Consider the following 23,492-nt stretch of genomic DNA (forward strand, 5'->3'; position numbering starts at 1 on the left):
AATTTGAAATTGGAAACACTTTATATTTGTTAGGAAATAGTTGTTTGACCCTGTCTTAGTGCTGATTTTTTGTCTGCTGATTTTTTGTGTTTCAGGGTACTTTGGCTAGCAGCCTGTTGGATTGTTGTACTTTGAAATATTGTTGCTTATCTGGTAGGCTATCGTATTTATTAATCTTTTTGTCTTCTCTTTCCACCATCCGTACCCCTTTTGAAGTTGAGGAAATCATAGAGCAAGCAGACTACCTATATGGGAGTGGAGAAACCAAAAAGCTCTATCAGTTGCTGACCCAGCACAAAAACAGGTATTTCACTGTATTGAATATCCCCACATGAAGCTCCCCTTTATCAGTTCATGTTAACTAATACAGTAAATATGATAGCACTGAGCACCCAGCTTGCACCTTTTTGCAGTAAGAGAGAAAATCTCCTGAATTTTCTTCCCTTTCAATGTAGAAGGAAGGACCTGGTTCATAGTCAGGCTCAGTTTGGGCAGCAGAGGATTGGCACTCTGATAGCTTTTTCATTGGCACAGGGCCCCTGAGAATAATGTTCTTATAAGAAAGTTGGTGGGCACTCCTCCTGCTTTCCCTAGTATATGTTAGAAGGTTAAATAAAGACTCTAGTGTGCAAGTATTCTAGTAGAGATGTGGGACAGAGCAGTAGTATTGCTTCATCCTAATCCCCTAGCAAGTGAATGGCAGCTCTGTGGGCTTGGAAGAGGCGGGGGGCGTCACTGTGTTACAGAGCTGACAATGTGTTTGCTACTGTACAAAACACACCTGCTGGCCATAGGCAAATAGAAATTTTGCCAGCATGACTGGACTGAGTCGGTTCTGACTCCTTTGCTGGAGGGAAGGGAGAAAGAAGAGAACAGAGCGGTTCAAGTGTCCCAGCTCCTGTAACAGAAGTACAGGGAACAGAGCAGCCTTTGAACCTCTTGCTCTTTTTCAGTAAGAGAAGGAGGTGATAGAAAGCAGAGTGGTAGGACCATCCGTTCTTTTGTGCTGGGGTGAAGGAGGAGCAGAGAGGCTTGGACCTGAGAGGAGGGGGAGCAGAGTGGCCCATAGGAAGAAAGGAGCCATGTAAAGAAAAGGGGTGGGTGGCAGGGAGAAGATTTCGCTAATGGGGGAGAGAGGGACACTTAGGGCACGTCTTCACTACCCGCCGGATCGGCGGGTAGCAATCGATCTATTGGGGATCGACTTATCGCGTCTAGTGAAGACGCGATAAAATCGATCCCTGATTGGTCTGCCGTCGACTCTGGAAATCCACCACTGCAAGAGGCGGAAGCGGAGTCGACGGCGGAGCGGCAGCGGTCGACTCGCCGCCGTCCTCACAGCCAGGTAAGTCGACCTAAAATACGCAACTTCAGCTACGCTATTCACGTAGCTGAAGTTGCGTATCTTCGGTCGACCCCCTCCCGCCCCCCGTAGTGTAGGCCTAGCCTTAGAATTCACTAATGGAAGCTAGAGGAGTGGGAGAAGACAACCAGTACACCTCTACCCCGATATAACACGAATTCGGATATAACGCAGTAAAGCAGCGCTCTGGGGGGTGGGGCTGCGCACTCTGGCGGATCAAACCAAGTTCAATATAACATGGTTTCACCTATAACGCAGTAAGATTTTTTGGCTCCTGAGGACAGCGTTATATCAAGGTAGAGGAGTATTTATGTATTATTAAATCAGGGAAAGAGCCCACACCTCATGTATTGAGGCAAAAATTCTCCCAACTCTAGGAGCATTCCTGCTGTTTTTCACTGTACTGCTCACCAGCTCTTTTCTTCTTACTTTTATTTCGCTTCTGCCAAGGAAGGGGTTCTTGACCACAGAGAGTATTACTCCTGCCCATATGTCTTAGTTGGACACACAAAAAAAAACCATTGTGCAGACTGAGACAGGACCGTGTAAAGGAAAAAGCAGATTACCCTCTGAGGTTTTTCTTTAGATTGCCCTCCTTCAGGGGAAGGGGTGGCTGGCTGGCCATCTCTTTCTTGTGGATTAGATGTACCCCAGGGCTTTATGGAGGAACCTTGAGAGCTGGGCTGGGTTGTTTCCACCCCATCAGAAGGGGAAAGGAGTGGTCCCAGAGAAACACCAAGTCATAAGGAAGCTGAAAATTCTCTTAGGGGGAGGCACGTAGGCACAAAAATTATAGGAACAGCTTGGAGACTGAGTCACTTAGTTCTATGCTAGGTCAGTACCTAGAGCAGAACTATCCAGTAAACAGAGTAGTAGTGCCATATTTAATACCTTGCCCGAAAAACATTTTGTATTGAGGTTCTAAACTTAACTATCCTTTGTTTGACAATGTGTTAGAAACTGCCTGTTTTTTGACACCCAGCATTCCTATTTCTAGATTCAGCTTCTCTACCCACAGTCTCACAATAATCGCTGACTTTTGAAACGTTCATAAATTGTTATTTAATCTTAGAGTTCAAAATAGAAAACTTTAGGCAGCGTATGAAAACAGAGGAATTGTATTTAACTAACTCATTGATACTGAGATCTGTCATCTTTGTAAAATGCAGTGAATACCAATGGCACAATAAAAATCTGTGTATATGCAGTCAGGTGACATAGTAACTAAGGGTATGTCTACACTACGAAATTAGGTCAAATTTATAGAAGCCGGTTTTATAGAAATCGGTTTTATACAGTCGATTGTGTATGTCCCCACATAAAATGCTCTAAGTGCATTAAGTCGGCGGACCGCGTCCACAGTACCGAGGCTAGCGTCGACTTCCGGAGCGTTGCACTGTGGGTAGCTATCCCACAGTTCCCGCAGTCTCCGCCGCCCATTGGAATTCTGGGTTGAGATCCCAATGCCTGATGATGCAAAAACTGTGTCGCGGGGGGTTCTGGGTACATGTCGTCAGGCCCCTCCCCCTCCGTCAGAGCAACAGCAGACAATCGATTCGCGCCTTTTTACCTGGGTTACCTGTGCAGACAACAAACCACGGCAAGCATGGAGCCCGCTCAGCTCAGCTCACCGTCACCATATGTCATCTGGGTGCTGGCAGACGTGGGGCTGCATTGCTATATAGCAGCAGCTCCTTGCCTTTTGGCAGTGGATGGTGTATTACGATTGATATCCATCATCATCATATTCCTCAGTGAGTTCGGTCAGAGGCACCTGGGCAGACATGTTTTGTCTCCTGGAGACTCAGTCCTGCCGGCAGTCCTATTGAACGGTCTTGACGTTGATGGCTAGCAGTCGTAATACAGCATTTTCTGACAAGCACCCAGAAGATGCCGATGGCTATCAGTCATGCTGCACCATCTGCTGCCAGCTTAAGATGTAAAAAATAGATGGACCAGTTTTGTTCTGTATTCATTTGCTTCCCCCTCCGTGAAATCAACGGCCTGCTAAACCCAGGGTTTTGAGTTCAATCTTTGGGGGGGCAATTCTGTGTGACAGTTGTTTGTGTTTCTCCCTGATACACAGCCACCTTTGTTGATTTTAATTCCCTGTAAGCCATGTCGTCACTCGCCCCTCCCTCCCTCTGTCAGACAATAGTTTCGCGCCTTTTTTCAGCCCAGACGCCATAGCACTGGGATCATGGAGCCCGCTCAGATCACCGCAGCAATTATGAGCACTATGAACACCACGCGCATTGTCCTGGAGTATATGCAGAGCCAGAACATGCCAAAGCAAAACCAGGCGAGGAGGCGATTGCAGCGATTGCAGCGCTGCGACGAGAGTGATGAGGAAATTGACATGGACATAGACCTCTCACAAAGTACAGGCCCCAGCAATGTGCAAATCATGGTGTTACTGGGGCAGGTTCATGGCGTGGAACGCCGATTCTGGGCCCGGGAAACAAGCACAGACTGGTGGGACCGCATCGTGTTGCAGGTGTGGGATGATTCCCAGTGGCTGCGAAACTTTCGCATGCGTAAGGGCACTTTCATGGAACTTTGTGACTTGCTTTCCCCTGCCCTGAAGTGCCAGAATACCAGGATGAGAGCAGCCCTCACAGTTGAGAAGCGAGTGGCGATAGCTCTGTGGAAGCTTGCAACGCCAGACAGCTACCGGTCAGTCGGGAATCAATTTGGAGTGGGCAAATCTACTGTGGGGGCTGCTGTCATCGAAGTAGCCAACGCAATGAAAGACCTGCTGATATCAAGGGTAGTGACTCTGGGAAACGTGCAGGTCATAGTGGATGGCTTTGCTGCAATGGGATTCCCAAACTGTGGTGAGGCGATAGACGGAACCCATATCCCTATCTTGTCACACTGGTCTACAATTTTTGAGAAGTCGTCTGCTTCAGAGATAAAATGTGCTATTTATTATGTATTTTGATGTGCTGAATTCAAATATGACAATTAAAACAACTGATTGGCTACTGTTTCTAAGATATTTAAGTTTTTACATTTTATGTCTATGTATATTGTGTAGATAGTAGAGTTTTAATCATAAATTGTAAACCTAGGTCTTTTCATGTGTTTATGGTTGCTTTACATGATAATATTTCACCTGTCCTGTTTATGTAACACTTTAAAAATCAGCAAAAGGGTTATATAAATAAAATTGATTATGAAACAAAAGGCAAAAAACTATTCTGTACATACTTTAGTCCTATTCAGTGTCTACTCGGCGCTTCTTGGCTTGTCTCTTGTATTCATTAAATGGAGCATCTCTTGTCATTGTCCAGCAATAGTCTGCAAGCATTGATGGGATCCATTTGCCCTGATAGCGTTTCTCCATTGTTGCAATGTCCTGGTGAAATCGCTCGCCGTGCTCATCGCTCACTGCTCCGCAGTTCAGTGGAAAAAAATCTAGATGAGAGTGCAAAAAATGTATCTTTAGTGACATGTTGCAACCAAGGCTTTTGTATGCCTTAAGGAGGTTTTCCACCAACAACCTGTAATTGTCTGCCTTATTGTTTCCAAGAAAATTTATTGCCACTAACTGGAAGGCTTTCCATGCCGTCTTTTCCTTGCCACGCAGTGCATGGTCAAATGCATCATCTCGAAGAAGTTCACGAATCTGAGGACCAACAAAGACACCTTCCTTTATCTTAGCTTCACTTAACCTTGGAAATTTTCCACGGAGGTACTTGAAAGCTGCTTGTGTTTTGTCAATGGCCTTGACAAAGTTCTTCATCAGACCCAGCTTGATGTGTAAGGGTGGTAACAAAATCTTCCTTGATTCAACAAGTGGTGGATGCTGAACACTTTTCCTCCCAGGCTCCAATGACTGTCGGAGTGGCCAATCTTTCTTGATGTAGTGGGAATCTCTTGCACGACTATCCCATTCGCAGAGAAAACAGCAGTACTTTGTGTATCCAGTCTGCAGACCAAGCAAGAGAGCAACAACCAATCTGATAGCTTTCTTTGATAGGATAACGAGTCTTGTGGATAAGGGAGAAGCTGTGGATGTGGTATACCTAGACTTTAGTAAGGCATTTGATACGGTCTCGCATGATATTCTTATCGACAAACTAGGCAAATACAATTTAGATGGGGCTACTATAAGGTGGGTGCATAACTGGCTGGATAACCGTACTCAGAGAGTTGTTATTAATGGTTCCCAATCCTGCTGGAAAGGCATAACGAGTGGGGTTCCGCAGGGGTCTGTTTTGGGACCGGCTCTGTTCAATATCTTCATTAACGACTTAGATATTGGCATAGAAAGTACGCTTATTAATTTTGCGGATGATACCAAACTGGGAGGGATTGCAACTGCTTTGGAGGACAGGGTCATAATTCAAAATGATCTGGACAAATTGGAGAAATGGTCTGAGTTAAACAGGATGAAGTTTAACAAAGACAAATGCAAAGTGCTCCACTTAGGAAGAAAAAATCAGTTTCACACATACAGAATGGGAAGAGACTGTCTAGGAAGGAGTACGGCAGAAAGGGATCTAGGGGTTATAGTGGACCACAAGCTAAATATGAGTCAACAGTGTGATGCTGTTGCAAAAAAAGCAAACATGATTCTGGGATGTATTAACAGGTGTGTTGTGAGCAAGACACGAGAAGTCATTCTTCCGCTCTACTCTGCTCTGGTTAGGCCTCAGCTGGAGTATTGTGTCCAGTTCTGGGCACCGCATTTCAAGAAAGATGTGGAGAAATTGGAAAGGGTCCAGAGAAGAGCAACAAGAATGATTAAAGGTCTTGAGAACATGACCTATGAAGGAAGGCTGAAAGAATTGGGTTTGTTTAGTTTGGAAAAGAGAAGACTGAGAGGGGACATGATAGCAGTTTTCAGGTATCTAAAAGGGTGTCATAAGGAGGAGGGAGAAAACTTGTTCACCTTAGCCTCTGAGGATAGAACAAGAAGCAATGGGCTTAAACTGCAGCAAGGGAGGTCTAGGTTGGACATTAGGAAAAAGTTCCTAACTGTCAGGGTGGTTAAACACTGGAATAAATTGCCTAGGGAGGTTGTGGAATCTCCATCTCTGGAGATATTTAAGAGTAGGTTAGATAAATGTCTATCAGGGATGGTCTAGACAGTATTTGGTCCTGCCATGCGGGCAGGGGACTGGACTCTATGACCTCTCGAGGTCCCTTCCAGTCCTAGAATCTATGAATCTATGAATCTTCAAATCGCCACAAAGCTGCCACTGATGTTGGTCATAGTTTATGCACCTCAAAAGTTGTTTCATGTTGTCATAGGTTTCCTTCTTATGGACTGCATGACCAACTGGAATTGATGGCACCATCGATGTTGTTGCAGGCTACAAGATCACCTTCCATGAAGAAGAATGGGACAAGATCCTTTTGACGGTCACGGAACATGGAAACCCTAACATCACCTGCCAGGAGATTCCACTGCTGTAGTCTGGAGCCCAACAGCTCTGCCTTACTCTTGGGTAGTTCCAAATCCCTGACAAGGTCATTCAGTTCACCTTGTGTTAGGAGGTGTGGTTCAGAGGAGGTGGATGGGAGAAAATGTGGGTCCTGTGACATTGATGGTTCAGGACCAGAAGTTTCATCCTCATCCTCTTCCTCGTCTGACTCAAGTGAGAATGATTCTGGTGCATCAGGAACCGGCAGTCCTTCTCCGTGGGGTACTGGGTGTATAGCTGATGGAATGTTTGGATAATGCACAGTCCACTTTTTCTTCTTTGACATACCTTTCCCAACTGGAGGCACCATGCAGAAGTAACAATTGCTGGTATGATCTGTTGGCTCTCTCCAAATCATTGGCACTGCAAAAGGCATAGATTTCCTTTTCCTGTTCAACCACTGGTGAAGATTTGTTGCACAAGTGTTGCAGCATATGTGTGGGGCCCACCTCTTGTCCTGATCTCCAATTTTGCAGCCAAAATAAAGGTGATAGGCTTTCTTAACCATAGTGGTTATACTGCGCTTTTGTGATGCAAAAGTCACTTCACCACAAACATAGCAGAAGTTATCTGCACTGTTCACACAAGTACGAGGCATCTCTGCTCACTTTGGCTAAACAGAAATGTGTCCCTTTGCAAAATCAAACACTGACAAATAAGAGAGCACGACACTGTATGATTTCTAGAGCTGATATAGGGCAATTTGTTCAGCAGAGTGATGTAAGCTTCGTTATGATTGCATCATCCATGACTTCTAGGAATAACATGATGCAATTCATATCATGTATGACGCAATACCAGCTTCAGATTGCATCATTCATTGTTTTGCCTAAAAAGCAAGTACTGTCCAAACCCAGTCATAGATTTATTCATAGATCCAGTCAAAGATGTATTTTAGTCATTTCTGGTTTAAATTGAGATCCCTTCCCTTTATAACGCACTTATCCTCCGCTATTCCCAAGTCAAGGGTCGTATATACTGACCCAATAGCATATCTTGAAAACTAGAGCCAATCAACAATTTTAAGCATCATTTTCGTTCTCAGTGACCCAGAATTAGTAAAGTTTGACTACATTTATTTCAGAAGCATTTTGGATGTAGAGCAGTGTCACCGGAGCACCAAGCCACCGAGTACATAAACTGCAAGGGGTACTTTTCAATGGTGCTGCAAGCCCTGGTGGATCACAAGGGACATTTCACTAACATCAACGTGGGATGGCCGGGAAAGGTACATGATGCTCGCGTCTTCAGGAACTCTGGTCTGTTTCAAAAGCTGGAGGAAGGGACTTTCTTCCCGGACCAGAAAATAACCGTTGGGGATATTGAAATGCCTATCGTTATCCTTGGGGACCCAGCCTGCTCCTTAATGCCATGGCTCATGAAGCCGTACACAGGCAGCCTGGACAGTAGTCAGGACCTGTTCAACTATAGGCTGAGCAAGTGCCGAATGGTGGTGGAATGTGCATTTGGACATTTAAAAGCGCGCTGGCGCAGTTTACTGACTCGGATAGACCTCAGCGAAGCCAATATTCCAATTGTTATTGCTGCTTGCTGTGCGCTCCACAATATCTGTGAGAGTAAGGGGGAGACATTTATGGCGGGGTGGGAGGTTGAGGCAAATCGCCTGGCCGCTGATTACGCGCAGCCAGACACCAGGGCGGTTAGAAGAGTACAGCAGGGCGCGGTGCGCATCAAAGAAGCTTTGAAAACCAGTTTTGTGACTGGCCAGGCTACGGTGTGAAACTTCTGTTTGTTTCTCCTTGATGAACCCTCCACGCCCCCCCCCCCCCCCCGGTTCACTCTACTTCCCTGTAAACTAACCACCCTCCCCTCCCCCCTTCGAGCACCGCTTGCAGAGGCAATAAAATCATTGTTACTTCACATTCATGCATTCTTTATTAATTCATCACACAACTAGGGGGATAACTGCCAAGGTAGCCCGGGAGGGGTGGGGGAGGAGGGAAGGAAAAGGACACATTGCAGTTTAAAACTTTAACACTTATTGAAGGCCAGCCTTCTGATGCTCGGGCAATCATCTGGGGTGGAGTGACTGGGTGGCCGGAGGCCCCCCCACCGCGTTCTTGGGCGTCTGGGTGAGGAGGCTATGGAACTTGGGGAGGAGGGCTGTTGGTTACACAGGGGCTGTAGCGGCTGTCTCTGCTCCTGCTGCCTTTCCTGCAGCTCAACCATACGCTGGAGCATCTCAGTTTGATGCTCCAGCAGCCGGAGCATCAACTCTTGCCTTCTGTCAGCAAGCTGACGCCACCTATCCTCTTCAGCCCGCCACTTGCTCTCTTCAGCCCGCGATTCAGCCCACCACCTCTCCTCTCGTTCATATTGTGCTTTTTTGCACTCTGACATTGACTGCCTCCACGCATTCTGCTGTGCTCTGTCAGCGTGGGAGGACATCTGGAGCTCCGAGAACATATCATCCTGAGTCCGCCGTTTTCTCCTTCTAATCTTCACTAGCCTCTGTGAAGGAGAAACATTTGCAGCTGGTGGAGGAGAAGGGAGAGGTGGTTAAAAAAGACACATTTTAAAGAACAATGGGTACACTCTTTCACGTTAAATTTTGCTGTTCACATTACACAGCACATGTGCTTTCGTTACAAGGTTGCATTTTTCCTCTTATATTGAGGGCCTGCCGGTTTGGTGTGAGAGATCACTCACGCAGTGCCAGGCAACAGATTTCGGCTTGCAGGCAGCCATGGTAAGCCACAGTCTTTTGGCTTTTTTAACCTTCTTAGCATGTGGGAATGGTTTCAAACAGTAGTGCTCTCATTTCCCATACCAAGCACCCGTTGGGTTGGCCATTTAAAATGGGTTTGCAATGTAAAAGGAGGGGCTGCGGTTTCCGGGTTAACATGCAGCACAAACCCAACTACCCCCCCACCCCCCAATTCTCTGGGATGATCACTTCACCCCTCCCCCCCACCGCATGGCTAACAGCGGGGAACATTTCTGTTCAGCTGAGCAGGAACGGGCACCTCTGAATGTCCCCTTAATAAAATCACCCCATTTCAACCAGGTGAACGTGAATGATATCACTCTCCTGAGGATAACAAAGAGAGATAAGGAATGGATGTTGTCTGCATGCCAGCAAACACCGGGACCATACGCTGCCATGCTTTGTTATGCAATGATTCCAGACTACGTGCTACTGGCCTGGCGTGGTAAAGTGTCCTACCATGGCGGACGGGATAAGGCAGCCCTCCCCAGAAACCTTTTGCAAAGGCTTTGGGAGTACATGAAGGAGAGCTTTCTGGAGATGTCCCTGGGGGATTTCCGCTCCATCCCCATACACGTTAACAGACTTTTCCAGTAGTTGTACTGGCCGCGATTGCCAGGGCAAATTAATCATTAATCATTAAACATGCTTGCTTTTAAACCATGTGTAATATTTACAAAGGTACACTCACCAGAGGTCCCTTGTGTGCCCTCAGGGTCTGGGAGCACGCCTTGGGTGAGTTCGGGGGTTACTGGTTCCAGGTCCAGGGTGATAAACATATCCTGGCTGTTGGGGAAACCGGTTTCTCCGCTTCCTTGCTGTGAGCTATCTTCATTGTCTTTATCATCATCTTCCTCGTACCCCGAACCCGCTTGCCTGTTGCGTGATTCTCCATTGATGGAGTCAAAGCACACGGTTGGGGTAGTGGTGGCTGCACCCCCTAGCATGGCATGCAGCTCCGCGTAGAAGCGGCATGTTTGTGGCTCTGCCCCGGACCTTCCGTTTGTCTCTCTGGCTTTGTGGTAGGCTTGCCTTAGCTCCTTAATTTTCACGCGGCACTGCTGTGCGTCCCTGTTATGGCCTCTGTCCTTCATGGCTTTTGAGACTTTTTCTAATATTTTGCCATTTCGTTTACTGCTACGGAGTTCAGCTAGCACTGATTCGTCTCCCCATATGGCGAGCAGATCCCGTACCTCCTGTTCTGTCCATGCTGGAGCTCTTTTGCGATCCTGGGACTCCATCATGGTTACCTGTGCTGATGAGCTCTGCGTGGTCACCTGTGCTCTCCACGCTGGGCAAACAGGAAATGAAATTCAAAAGTTCGCGGGGCTTTTCCTGTCTACCTGGTCAGTGCATCTGAGTTGAGAGTGCTGTCCAGAGCGGTCACAATGAAGCACTGTGGGATAGCTCCCGGAGGCCAATAATGTCGAATTCCGTCCACACTACTCCAAATCCGACCCGCAAAGGCCGATTTTAGCGCTAATCCCCTCGTCGGAGGTGGAGTAAAGAAACCGGTTTAAAGGGCCTTTTAAGTCGAAAAAAAGGGCTTCGTTGTGTGGACGTGTCCAGGCTTAATTCGATTTAACTCTGCTAAATTAGACCTAAACTTGTAGTGTAGACCAGGCCTTATAAAGCCTTTCTAATGTTTGTCATTTTGCTGTGTTAGAGAGTATTTTTCCCATTTAGTTATTGATAACACCTATAAGGGGAATCATAACTCTCCATACTCAGAGGAGCAACATAGGTGCCAGAATTCTGTTCTTAGATAGTGATTAAGAAATATACAAAAATAAAAGTACACATCTTTTTCTCATTAAAGACATCAACTATACTTTTACATAGTCCCAATTTTGTGTTTCATAGATATGGCTGGCATTCCAGTAAACTATGAAGGTTGCATCAGAGTTGGTTAAATGAGCTGAACAGGACATCTGTCTTGTTCTTAAATTATTGTGTTATTCCTTCTCTTATAAATGGTTTCTTATATTTTCAATCTGTGCTGTTTCCCACATTTTATATTATCACATGCTCCCATTGTATCCAGTGCTCACTGAAGTTAACTAGGAACCCACTATTAAATGAGCAAGCTTGTTGTGAGGTCACATGCTTAGGAAGAGTCTGTCACTGCCTGCAGTGCTGTTCAACTGTAGGGAAATAATGATCGATTTGGAGAGTAGCTGAATAAGAACAATAATAGGTATGAAAGGTTACCATGTTTATTATAATGTAATATGACTTCAAAGGTTTCTGGTAGGTGCTTTTTGTGTGTTTAAAATATTTCTTCTGGGTAGTTATCTACTAGGGAGTTGTCAGGAGGTTGAATTGTGGTAGCAGTTACTAAGATAACTCATATGTATAAAAACTGATCTATGTGACATTTGCTCTCACTTTTCTTTTTGGTCTCTTTGACGTGTGCAGGTATTAACATCAGGAAATAAGTGTGAAGTGACCAATTGTCACTGGGGTTGAAACAGGGTTTTTTTCCCTATAATTTTCTCATTTCTTAAAAATGGTCATATTATGTATTGGGGCGGGGAGAGGCACTTTAGACCTTTGGAAAACTGGGCTTCAGAGAAGTCAGAAATATGCATAATGATAAGCACCACTAGAAAGCGAACAAGAATCACATAATCAGTATGCACTATTATTTGTATAGTATCACCAGTGAACAAGACACTTCACAGTAAGTGCATGGTGTCTTACATAATAGAGTTCTCTTCTTCAAGCAATTTATAGTTTAAAGTCACAGCCTGTACAATGCAACACAGCCATCCAAAGTAATGAGTGATACTAAGTTTGGAATGCTTTGTGGAACAGGTTTTTAAGAATTTTTTTAAATAAAGGGATGAATGGTATGAAGGAGGTGAGGGGACTGTTATAAGAATTTGAGGCAGCATGAAAGATAGCACAAAGGCTACAGTGGGTAAAGGAGATGGAGAACAGTTTGAAATGAAGTGCACGGTGAGAGTAGAAGGGGATGGGTGTGCATAAGAAGATATATAGGCAGAGTGGAATTATGGAAGCTTTTGAAAGTATAGCATCTAATTGCAAATCTGATACAAAGAACAGGGGAGGCTAGAGTAGATACTCAAGTAGGTGGGGTAATGTGGTCAGAATGGAGGATAATCTTGACAGCTACATTTTGGATGGCCTGAGTTAGGAAAAGGGAAGGCCAGCAAGAAACAGGTTATGTTAGGTTTTAAAGATAATTGCACAGATTGTATATTTGTTTATTTAAACCATTAAGTGCATACTACTGTAAATAAAGTGCATACGTTGAATCTGAGTAGTTATACGAAGGATAAATACTGCTATTCTGAGGGGAGCAGGTTTTAAAGGTTGTATGTGCAGATCATGGGGCCATATAAGTACCAGGCCCTTAGAATAAAAAATTTTTAAAAATCCAAATTTAATTTTCACTCTTTGTATTTGTTGTTTTCACTCTTGGCTTTAGTCAGTTTCACTTGCACAGTGCTGCAGTGTTTTGAGTTCTAACACTGTAGGAAACTGTTTACATGACACAATCTTTCCACTGAAAGTTTTTAACGAAGGACTGAAACATTTTTATTTTGAACTTTTGCAAGTGCTTATATTACAATACCTATAAGATATGCTGCTGAAACCAACTGAATATTGGAAAATATATAGTTTGGGTCAGAAATAAATGTTGCTTTCTTTATTTTCCTTCCTGTCTCTTTAGCTTTAGCTAAATGGTGCTATATGTGAATTTGCATCAATTTAAAAAAAAGAAAAGCTGCTTCCTATGGAGCCAATAGGAGTATTGCTTCACAGATCAAAAGAGTGTTGCCAAAATTTCTTCAGCAAATCCGCTGTGACTGAGATCTCGTATTTGTTGGATTCAGCCTTTCGTTGCATGTGGTATAGAATTACACATAGTACAATATTACGTTAATGCTAAGCTGAGCTGTGTAGTAAGTGATTGATTTAAGACCTGCACTTGCTTTGTAGACAATACAAGTCTTAATCATTAATATTTCTGTTATGTTTATAACTAGTGAGGATGCGGAGATACTATGGCGTCTAGCGCGGGCCTCACGTGATCTAGCCCAACTTAGTAGCACCTCTGCAGAGGAGAAAAAGCAACTGGTTTATGAAGCTCTTGAATATGCAAAGAAGGCACTGGAGAAAAATGAATCAAGTTTTGCAGTACACAAGGTGAGCCATTCAAAGTAATTTAATTGAAATTTTGCTATCCATTATCCTGACATCTGGCAGTAGAAACAGGAGTGACTGTGATTCTGCTGTGACCTTTACAGCTATAAGGTTATCTGGCAAATTTGTATGCTGCTTTCTTCAACGCACAATTTGTTAATTTTTAGTTGAGACCCAGGAGAATTTGATGGCAGCTTTCTAAGAGGACCAGCACTTGGATTCTTGCATATTAAATCAAACTCTCATATGCAGAAAATGACTGTCTACAGGACCAGAGAGGCAGCTCTGTCTACAGGACCACAGAGGCAGCTGATTGGTCAGAGTTCTTGGTGCCTGAACTATTTCCCCATTATCAGCCTCGAAAGTGCATCACAGATCCATTCTGTTTCCTCTGTGCCATGGTAGTGACTCTGCTGCAAGTTCCTAGGGTTCCTGGGTCTGTCCTCCTTTTCTTCTCCTGTTCCTCTTCTCTCCTCAGTAGCACCAGACCCAGACCTTAGCAGAGGAGTAGCTAAGTACAATCAGTGTTGCTGCCAATGCAAGTTAGTGAGGCACTGGCTCCTCCCATGGCTGCGGTCAGCTGTGATGAGTGAAGGTTCCTCGCACCGTTTAAATTATCCATTATAATTACAGTTCTCGTAAGCAAACGATAGTGTTAATTAATCAACACTTTAATAAATACTTGCTTTAAAATTTGAGTAATATTGTTCTGATCACTTGGTGATGATAATTTTATTTTAATTAGAGCTATTACATATTCTTTTAATGACCTGTTTTGTTTTGAATTTAGTGGTATGCAATCTGCATCAGTGATGTTGGAGATTATGAAGGAATCAAGACTAAAATTGCAAATGCATATGTTATCAAGGAACACTTCCAGGTATTGTAAATAAGCATTTTTTAGTATGATAGCATCACTATATTTCATTTTCGAACAATGAATCATAGAATCATAGAATATTAGGGTTGGAAGAGACCTCAGGAGGTCATCTAGTCCAACCTCCTGCTCAAAGCAGGACCAACACCAACTAAATCATCCCAGCCAGGGCTTTGTCAAGCCGGACCTTAAAAACCTCTAAAGATGGAGATTCCACCACCTCCCTTGGTAACCCATTCCAGTGCTTCACTACCCTTCTAGTGAAATAGTATTTCCTAATATCCAACCTAGACCTACCCCACTGCAACTTGAGACCATTACTCCTGTTCTGTCATCTGCCACCACTGAGAACAGCTGAGCTCCATCCTCTTTGGAACCCCCCTTCAGGTAGTTGAAGGCTGATTCCCCCCTCACTCTTCTCTTCTGCAAATTAAATAACCCCAGTTCCCTCAGCCGCTCCTTGTAAGTCATGTGCCCCAGCCCCCTAATAATTTTTGTTGCTCTCCACTGGACTATCTCCAATTTGTCCACGTCCTTTCTGTAGTGGGGGGACCAAAACTGGATGCAATACTCCAGGTGTGGCCTCACCAGGTTTTCACATGCTGGGTGACAGCCCCCTGAAGGGTGGGTCACCAGCTGTTTTCTGGGGTGGACAATTGCAATTCTGCGTCTGATCTCCCAGTCATATCAGTTTTCTCAGCAACCTGCAAACTGATCCTCAGGCACCAGAAGTGTCAGTGTGGGTTAAAAAAAATAGATAAACGAGGGCAAAATTAGCCCAGCAATTGAAACTTAATCAACAACTCTTTTGCCTGCGTTCCCTCACTAAGGCTTGGTCTACACTTACCCCCCAATTCGAACTAAGGTACGCAACTTCAGCTACGTGAATAACGTAGCTGAAGTTCGAAGTACCTTAGTTCGAACTTACCTCGGTCCACACGCGGCAGGCAGGCTCCCCCGTCGACGCCGCGGTTCCCCCGTCGACGCAGCGGTACTCCTCTCATCTAGCTGGAGTACCGCAGTCGACGGCGATCACTTCCTGGTTCGACTTATCGCGTCCAGACAAGACGCGATAAGTCGAACCCAGAACTTCGATTCCCAGCCGCCGAACTAGCGGCTGGGTGTAGACATACCCTAACTTTCTCAGTGGGCTCGTATGCACATGGAATGAGAGGTGATGTAATTTACTGCAGGGCTGTATTTTATCAGAGCCTTTGTCACAGAGAATGTTTTCAGTTGGTTAATTAAAGACTAGTCTTACCTGCTTGCTGCACTTCGGGTGGGAGAGGAGGTAAGGCCGTAAGAAGCATCTTTCCATGCCAGCCTGTATGCAGGGAGCAGGCTAAGATCACTCCTTGTGTTCAGATAGTTGTAAATCCTCCACGCCCAAAGTAGTGTAGTCTGCCAGCTAGGCTGTATCCTGCTCCCTCAAATCAGTTACTATGTATGCTGCTGTCAGAAGCATGTGCTAGTACACCACTTCTTTCTAAAAGTTACAGCAAGTCCCTACTGTGCATCTTCCAGGAACACATAGTGGTGTCTGTCACGTTATGGGATGCAGTCCAGACCAGTGAGAGGTTGTGTCACCACCTTTCCTGTAACTCTGGGTGCCTGAGATGCCCTGCTGCTGTGGTTCATGACCTGAATGTTAGCACACAAGCATGCAAGTCAAATGAAAAGAATATCTTTGTGTAGCTGTGAGCATTGTGTTCTTCAGTTGCTTTCCATTAAGATAAAAAATCTCTGAATAGAAGGTGAGGACTGTTGAACCCTATATGAGCTTCTGAAACTAGTAGAGTATATATAGGCTTGAGCTTTGCTATTGCGAAGTGAGTATATCATCTTAGAATGGTCTTTGGCTGCTGAGTGTCGTCATGGGCTCTTTCAGTGCAAATTGCAGCTACTGAAGGCCAAATATTGGAGAAAATACAGCTCAGTAAAGACCTGCTGAGTCTTCACGTGATTTTACTTTCTCTCAGAAGCTGTATCAAAATCTTAACATACTGACATGATCAACCACTTGAAAAAAGCCAGCTGGCTTATTAGACATAAAGATAAGGAGCTCAGACTAGATTGTGAATACCAAATACTGTACGTCCCTGCGGTTGTTTGCATTTCACACAGATGAAATAGCAGGGGACAACTATGGGTGCATTTTTTGGTGTTCTTAAGCCAGATCTGGTGAAACAGCCTTTTACATCTTTTCTTTTTCTTGCTAGAAGGCCATTGAACTCAATCCTAAAGATGCTACCTCAATTCACCTTATGGGCATTTGGTAAGACTGATTATTTCTTCAAACCAGAGTTAGCTTGTGACAAAAAAGAAAAGAAAATGTTTGAGCAATGTTAAATGACTTGCAGAAATTTGTAGAGCAGCTAAATGGCTTGAAATCCACTCATGAAAATCTTTTGAAAATTGTCCTGAGTTATTTGAAAGACTCTGGCTATCCAAGTTTTAATATAACTCAGAAGATGAAACTAACTGCTCAATGACCTTGTTTTAGTTCTAGTTCATTGGAATACAGAAGAATAAGTTGCAGACTTCAGGTTTCAGAGTAGCAGCCGTGTTAGTCTGTATCAGCAAAAATAACAGGAGTACTTGTGGCACCTTAGAGACTAACAAATTTATTAGAGCATAAGCTTTCGTGGGCTACAACCCACTTCTTCGGATGCATATAGAGTGAAACATATATTGAGGAGATATATATACACACATACAGAGAGCATGAACAGGTGGGAGTTGTCTTACCAACTCTGAGAGGCCAATTAAGTAAGAGAAAAAAAACTTTTGAAGTGATAATCAAGATAGCCCAGTACAGACAGTTTGATAATTTTCACAGCAGGCACCAGAAATTGAGGACACTATTAATAGTGTTTCTGAGTGTCTGCCTCAGAGATGTTGGGAGAGTCAAACCCGTAGTGCCTTTTACCACTGACTTCAAAAGAGCCAGAATTTAAAATTTAAATGTATACTATGAATTAAGGTGCTTTCGAAGACTGATGTGAGGGCAGATAGGACAGATTGATATTCTTAAACAAAAAGCTTACACTGTCATGCTATCTAAATATGCTATTACATTTTTAAGAACTCTCTGAATTTTTATTTACTTTAGCATTAATGTGAGTCTGAAAATGTAGATGGAATGAGAATCAATCTGATTGTCACTGCCCATCACTGATGAATGGGAGGTGAAGAGCTGGGAATTTAACTTTAGTACAAACACCACATGTTATGCAGAAGCACCTTGGCTGGACATCTGGCACCTTTTCTCTGTCAGTGAGTGTGTGAGCACTAGATGAATCAGTCAGAGGAAAGCATATGAGAGAGAGAGAGAGAGCCTGGGAAATACAGGAGACAGAAAAAATCCGTTCTACCAATAAAATCGGGGCCAGCTGTGACCTGTATAACCACATGGGGGCTCCCTTTTCCCATTCCCATTGTCTCATTGCTTTTTCTGAAATGTTCTCACATGGTATTGAAAGCTTGTGGCATGTTTTGAGTCCAGATGCAGCACTTCCTCCTCCTTTTTGCAGATCTGTCAGAGAGCCCAAAGCCACTTCAGCCCTGTACAAGAAATCTTTAGAATGCCATAGTATGTCTACACTGAAAAAACCCACCAGCGGCAGTGAGTCACAGCCTGGGTCAGCTGACTTAGGCTCACGCTACTGAGTTAAAAATACCAGTATAGACATTTCTGCTGGAGTGGGAGCCTGGGATCCGAGATCCACCCTTGTTACAGTGTCTCAGAGTCCAGGCTCCAGCCTGAGCAGGAACATCTCACTGCCGAGTCTGGGTTTGTTTTTTTATTTTTCTGTGTAGAAGTACCCACAGGAGATGGTGAAAATGAAGAGGATAAGAATGGATTTGTAGAATCAGTTCCGAGTTCCACCAACTGCTCCTTGCCATGGCTTTATTTCTGGTCTCCCTTGGCAACCTAGCAAGCTCCAGCTTTCCCTGCTTGCCTTTCCTAAGTAACAGCCTGTCTGCACCACTAGCTCCAAAGTAGCCTGACTTCCTGGAATAGTTTGAGAACTTATTTTTCTAGGAGCAGAGGCAGCAACTGTTGCCACCCAGCACTCTGGGGGAGCCTACGGGCCAGCTCTGAGGCAGCCTCTTGTCGTTCCGATGTCTAGAAGGGGTAGGGAATGCCCAGCTAGAGCCCCATGAACCCGACTCAGTTGACCCAGGAAAACTGTAGGGAAAAGCGGAGAAGAGGGAATTGTGTGTCACTACTTGGGTAGTGAAGTGCTACCAAGTTGTATAGTGTTTTTGAAATGTTCTGAGAATTGGGAGTCCCTACATTCCTATCACAGATTTGGGATTAAAAATCTCAATTAATTATTGGATCAGTTCCTTCCTCTCGCTCCCCCTCTGTTTCGTCCTGCACTGGCATCGCGAGTGTTTGCCAATAGCATTCTACCAAGGCTTTGCTACGGTACACCATTTGGGTGTCTGCTTTCCAACACTCAGGCTTTAATAAGTTTCTAGACCTTCACCACATCTGTTCCCTCCCCATCCCCCGGAAATCAGGCTGCATATACATATGAGGAATTTCAAACATTGTTTTCTTAGCAAATCAAGGCTAATCGTGAATTCAGATGTGTTTCTGGAATATGGTGTTACAAACGTTATCAGTATCACACATGCTGCACTTTACTTGTTTAAAAGTCTACAAATATTAATCCTTACAGTTTCCCCGTAAGCAAGTAATGACTATTTCCATTTTGCAAATGGGGAAACTGAGGTAGGGAACAGGGACTTAGCCAACTGGCAGAGCCAGGATTAGAACTCTGAAGTTTGACTCACAATCCTGTGCTCATGACTGTAGAACATGCAGGCTCTCAAGAGTACTATTGTTTTTGGGGTTTTTTAATTAAGTAATCAAGAGGAGCAAGCTAATGTTTAGGTCAGGCTGTCATTATTCAGTTTTATATGGTTATTACAAAAATTTTCAAACGCACAAATGCATACAGTATATGGTTAAATCACTACAGTACAAGTCATAAGGCTGGATCTGGTTGGAGTGATAGCTTTAACTCCTTGATTTTTCTCAGTAAAATCAAGCTATAGGCTATATTGTAAACTTTGTGCTAAAAGTTGGATTTTTATCTTTATCATGCAATAGCGATTAGCAGCAATGGAGGCGCTAAACTTCTTTAGCAGAGTGGTTATGTCTTCTGCAACAATTGTTTCAATTTATTTTTAATTTAAGTATCTTATTGTTATTGTAACTACTGATTCAAAGACCAAGTAATATCATTGCAATTATTCACAATTGTGGGTTCTTGGCAGGATGAGAAACTTTGACACTTGGGGGTCCTTCAACTCCCAAAAAGTATGAACCTCCAAATAAAGGAGAAATGTGAAATATATAAAACCTTTTTGCCTTTGCTCCAGGTGTTACTCATTTGCTGAAATGCCATGGTACCAAAGCAAAATAGCTGCAATGCTATTTGCAACACCACCAACCTCCACGTATGAAGAGGTACTATATGCAAATACTTGTTCCCCATAGACTTTTCTTAGCAAAAATAAGAAGCCACTAACATGTTCTAGTAATAATTGTACTAATAAAGCTCACCTCCCAGAAGTGCTCAGAATGGTGAACAATACAGGTGCAGTCATATACAAAATTGTACTTATGGATTAAATATAGATTTGGAGCCAATGAAGTTGCCTTGTTAGAAATATGCAAGAGTCCATGTAAAAACAACAAACATTAATTCGTTTCTTCTCAAGTCAGGCCTTGCCTAGAACAGTCACAAAGTGACTAATGACATTATTATTTGGCAAATATCCTTTTGGACTGTGGGGCTCTGAAAGCTTGATATTAGGTCCATAAAAAATACATGCAGAAACTAGGATGAAAGCCTCCAATTTATTTTCCATTGATGACATACAGTAAAAAGGAGTTATCTTAGTTCATGAACCTATTGAATCACCTTCTCTCAAATTTGGATGATTTAATGAGATACACACACAAGGGGCAGCTGAGAATTAATCTCCAAACCACCACATAGCACATAAAGTGGTGCATACTCAGAGACAGATTACCATTAGGACAGACCACAGATAATTGTCTGTCTAGGTTCCAATGCAGCTCTCTTCACCATGATATCTGAGCACCTACATATTATTTGACGTGATACTCAGTATTTTTATTTTCGTTTCCTTCTATGAAAATAAAATGCTTCCCTCTGATTTTGTCATTTTTCATTAGCAAATATTTCCTCTTCATCCTCATGACTGTTTAACTACTTGAGTTTTCCTCCAGATTGAACTTGAGGTATCTTTGTCCTCCACAGTCATGTGATTTTTGTTTTTTATATCATATTTTATTATATACATGTAAAGGTGCCCGTCTTAATAACATCTAGGAGCCAATATTATTTCCCTCCTAGGTTTGGGTTGGTTTTTTTTGTTTGTTTTGGGGGGGGGGGGGGGGTTGGTAATGTATGAAGAAACTGAGGTCCAGAGAGTTTAAGTGACTTGCCTGAGGTCACATAGGAAGTCTGTGTCATAACCATGACTACATCACAGTTCTCCTGACTCCAGGAGCTTTTAAGTACTAGAGCACATTGCCTGCTGTGTAAGGGCTTGCCCACACAAAGAGTGTGCGACAAGCTGGGATACAAATCTACCTGACACTTGCCTGAGATGCAGTAAGTGTCCGTGTGCCGCGTGCGGCCCTGCACTAGAAGTTGCCTACTTTGATTTCAAAGTGGGGTAGATCAAAGGGAATTTTTTGTGCATGGCAACAGTGTCCACACAGACAGTGTGTGGCAGGCTAGTACAAGGTAGATTTGCTCCCCAGTTTGCTGTGCACTAAGTATTCATATAGACAAGCCCTCATATACTTAGGGTAGTGGTGGCCGAATTGTTTTCAGCCTAATCCAGACATAAAGAATCTGTGACTGGCTTTTTTTTTTCTATTCAACTATATAACTTTGGTCAGAGTTAGCTTAGGGACCCCCCAAAAACTATTAAATCACACTAAATGTGTTACATTTTTAGTTGAATAACTTGGTTTTGAAAATCCCATCAGGCCTTGCTCTTAGTGAACAAATCTAAGTTCCTGCAGCTGTGTTCAGGTTTTCTGTTGGAACAGGCAAATTTTTGTCCATAACCTCTACTAAATAATGTTTTTTCCCCCCCTCCCCCCCAAAAAAAAACACTAGGAAAGCAGCTGCAAGAGATTTGCTGCCTTGCAGAAAGCTAGTTTTTGTTGCTTGAGTTTTGATTGAAAAAGCAAATAGGCTTTTGCAACTGAAAATGAAGCTTATAAAGTAGCCACTAAATCTCACTCCTCAGAAGAATAAATCCAAAATGGTAACCAGGATTTTATAGTACTGCTGAATTCTGCAAAACCAGGCACTGGGTTTTGTAGTACTTTAAAAATGAATAGAGTATTAAGTATGTTGCAGTGTCAACTCCACCCTTACTGATGTCAGCATGTTGCTGCAACATCAGCACAAAGAGCATTTTGTGGATGCTTAGCGGCTTTTTCAAAAAATAGTTTTTAGACAATACTTTCCCTGTAGGTCATTAACATTGAGCAAAAATACTTAGTATGTGATGGCTGTTTATTAAATGAGATAGTGGTTCAGTCTAGCACAGTAACGACTAATGCCAACAAAAGTTGTAGTGAGGTGCTAAGCCAAGGAATAAATGGATGTATAGACAGGAATACTCTCAAACCATTAGGGTTGGAGCACAGGAACGTGATAGGGTGGAGAAGCTTGTATGGCCACTGTCAGTGCTGATCCTGTTGTGTGGGTAAGAAGGACTTCGGTCTTCAATGCTGTCAACTTGGTACTTTTAAAAGCATTATTCTGAGTGGTGAATTTAAAAACAAATATACATCTAGAATATATTTCTTCACTTGTTCTGAGATCAGTCCAACTTTGTGGTAGTTAAATATATATTATAAGGCTGTTTGTCTCTGTGTTCTGTTGACGGTAGATCACCAACAGTATCTCTTGATTTAAAAAAAAAAAAAAAAAAACAGCCTTCTCGTACAGGTGGGTGTTCTCAGGAACAAATTAACTCTGTGGACTTAAAGTCATTCAGCATTGCATTACTAACTTAGACTCTTATCTTTTCCAGGCCCTAAGTTACTTTCACAAGGCTGAAGAAGGTAATTTTTGTGTAGTTTGTTTGTAGGTAGAATGAGTCTCTTGCCCATGGTGATTCAAAACAAGCAAGCAAATACCCAGGGGTTAAACACGTAGTAGTATATGTACTGTTGAAACATAGGTTCAAGGTCCCTGGCTGCACCACTCAGCTCATTAGACCTAAATTATATGGCAAGCTTTTCCCTCTTCCCCCCCTTTATGCAGCAGAGCTGTGGTGAATTATGATGTGATGATTTTAACCAATTGCATAGTTATTGGGGAACCTTCAGTTTGATTGAAATATTTCTAAAAATGCACTATATAGTGAAATGTATGCATACCACTTGTAGCAATGCAATATTTCCAGTTATTTATGGTAGTTCCAGTGGGCAACATTTGAAAAAGCAAAGAACCAGTTCAGACAATTTTTCTTTCTTACTCATGAGTAGAGCTGGTTGGGGGAAAAAATCTGCAAAAAGTCTTATTTTTCAACCAGCTCTACTTGTGCATGAAGTGAATTAGGAATTACATTGCTTCTCACCAGAAGCTGAATGAAAACTTTTCCTTTCCTTGCTTATGGGTCAGCTTAAATACAACTGGGAGCAAAGACTGTCTCCTGACAAAAGGAAATATTTTTGAATTTTTTCTCCCTGTTACCTGAAGTGGAGAAACAGTGGCTGGGCCCAGAGAGGGAATGATTTACCCAGTACAACCTGACTAGCAGCTACTGAATTGTAGCTTGCCCAGTTGCAGCTAATTATTTAATCTGAGACTTCTTTGAAAAGGTCTTTCCACCACAGCT

General features: G+C 43.3%; 1 protein-coding gene across 1 annotated transcript in view; it reads left to right on the plus strand.

Moving 5' to 3' along the window:
- The window catches only part of RMDN1 (regulator of microtubule dynamics 1), a 38,360-nt gene that overhangs the window by 9,466 nt on the left and 5,402 nt on the right, over positions 1-23,492 (plus strand). The window contains 6 exon segments of the mRNA XM_065399130.1: positions 217-304; positions 13,543-13,702; positions 14,490-14,579; positions 16,796-16,851; positions 19,974-20,061; positions 22,683-22,713. Coding sequence (XP_065255202.1) covers positions 217-304; positions 13,543-13,702; positions 14,490-14,579; positions 16,796-16,851; positions 19,974-20,061; positions 22,683-22,713 — 513 coding nt within the window.

The sequence above is a fragment of the Emys orbicularis genome, chromosome 2 (genome assembly GCF_028017835.1).
Source record: "Emys orbicularis isolate rEmyOrb1 chromosome 2, rEmyOrb1.hap1, whole genome shotgun sequence".
Lineage (NCBI taxonomy): Eukaryota > Metazoa > Chordata > Testudines > Emydidae > Emys > Emys orbicularis.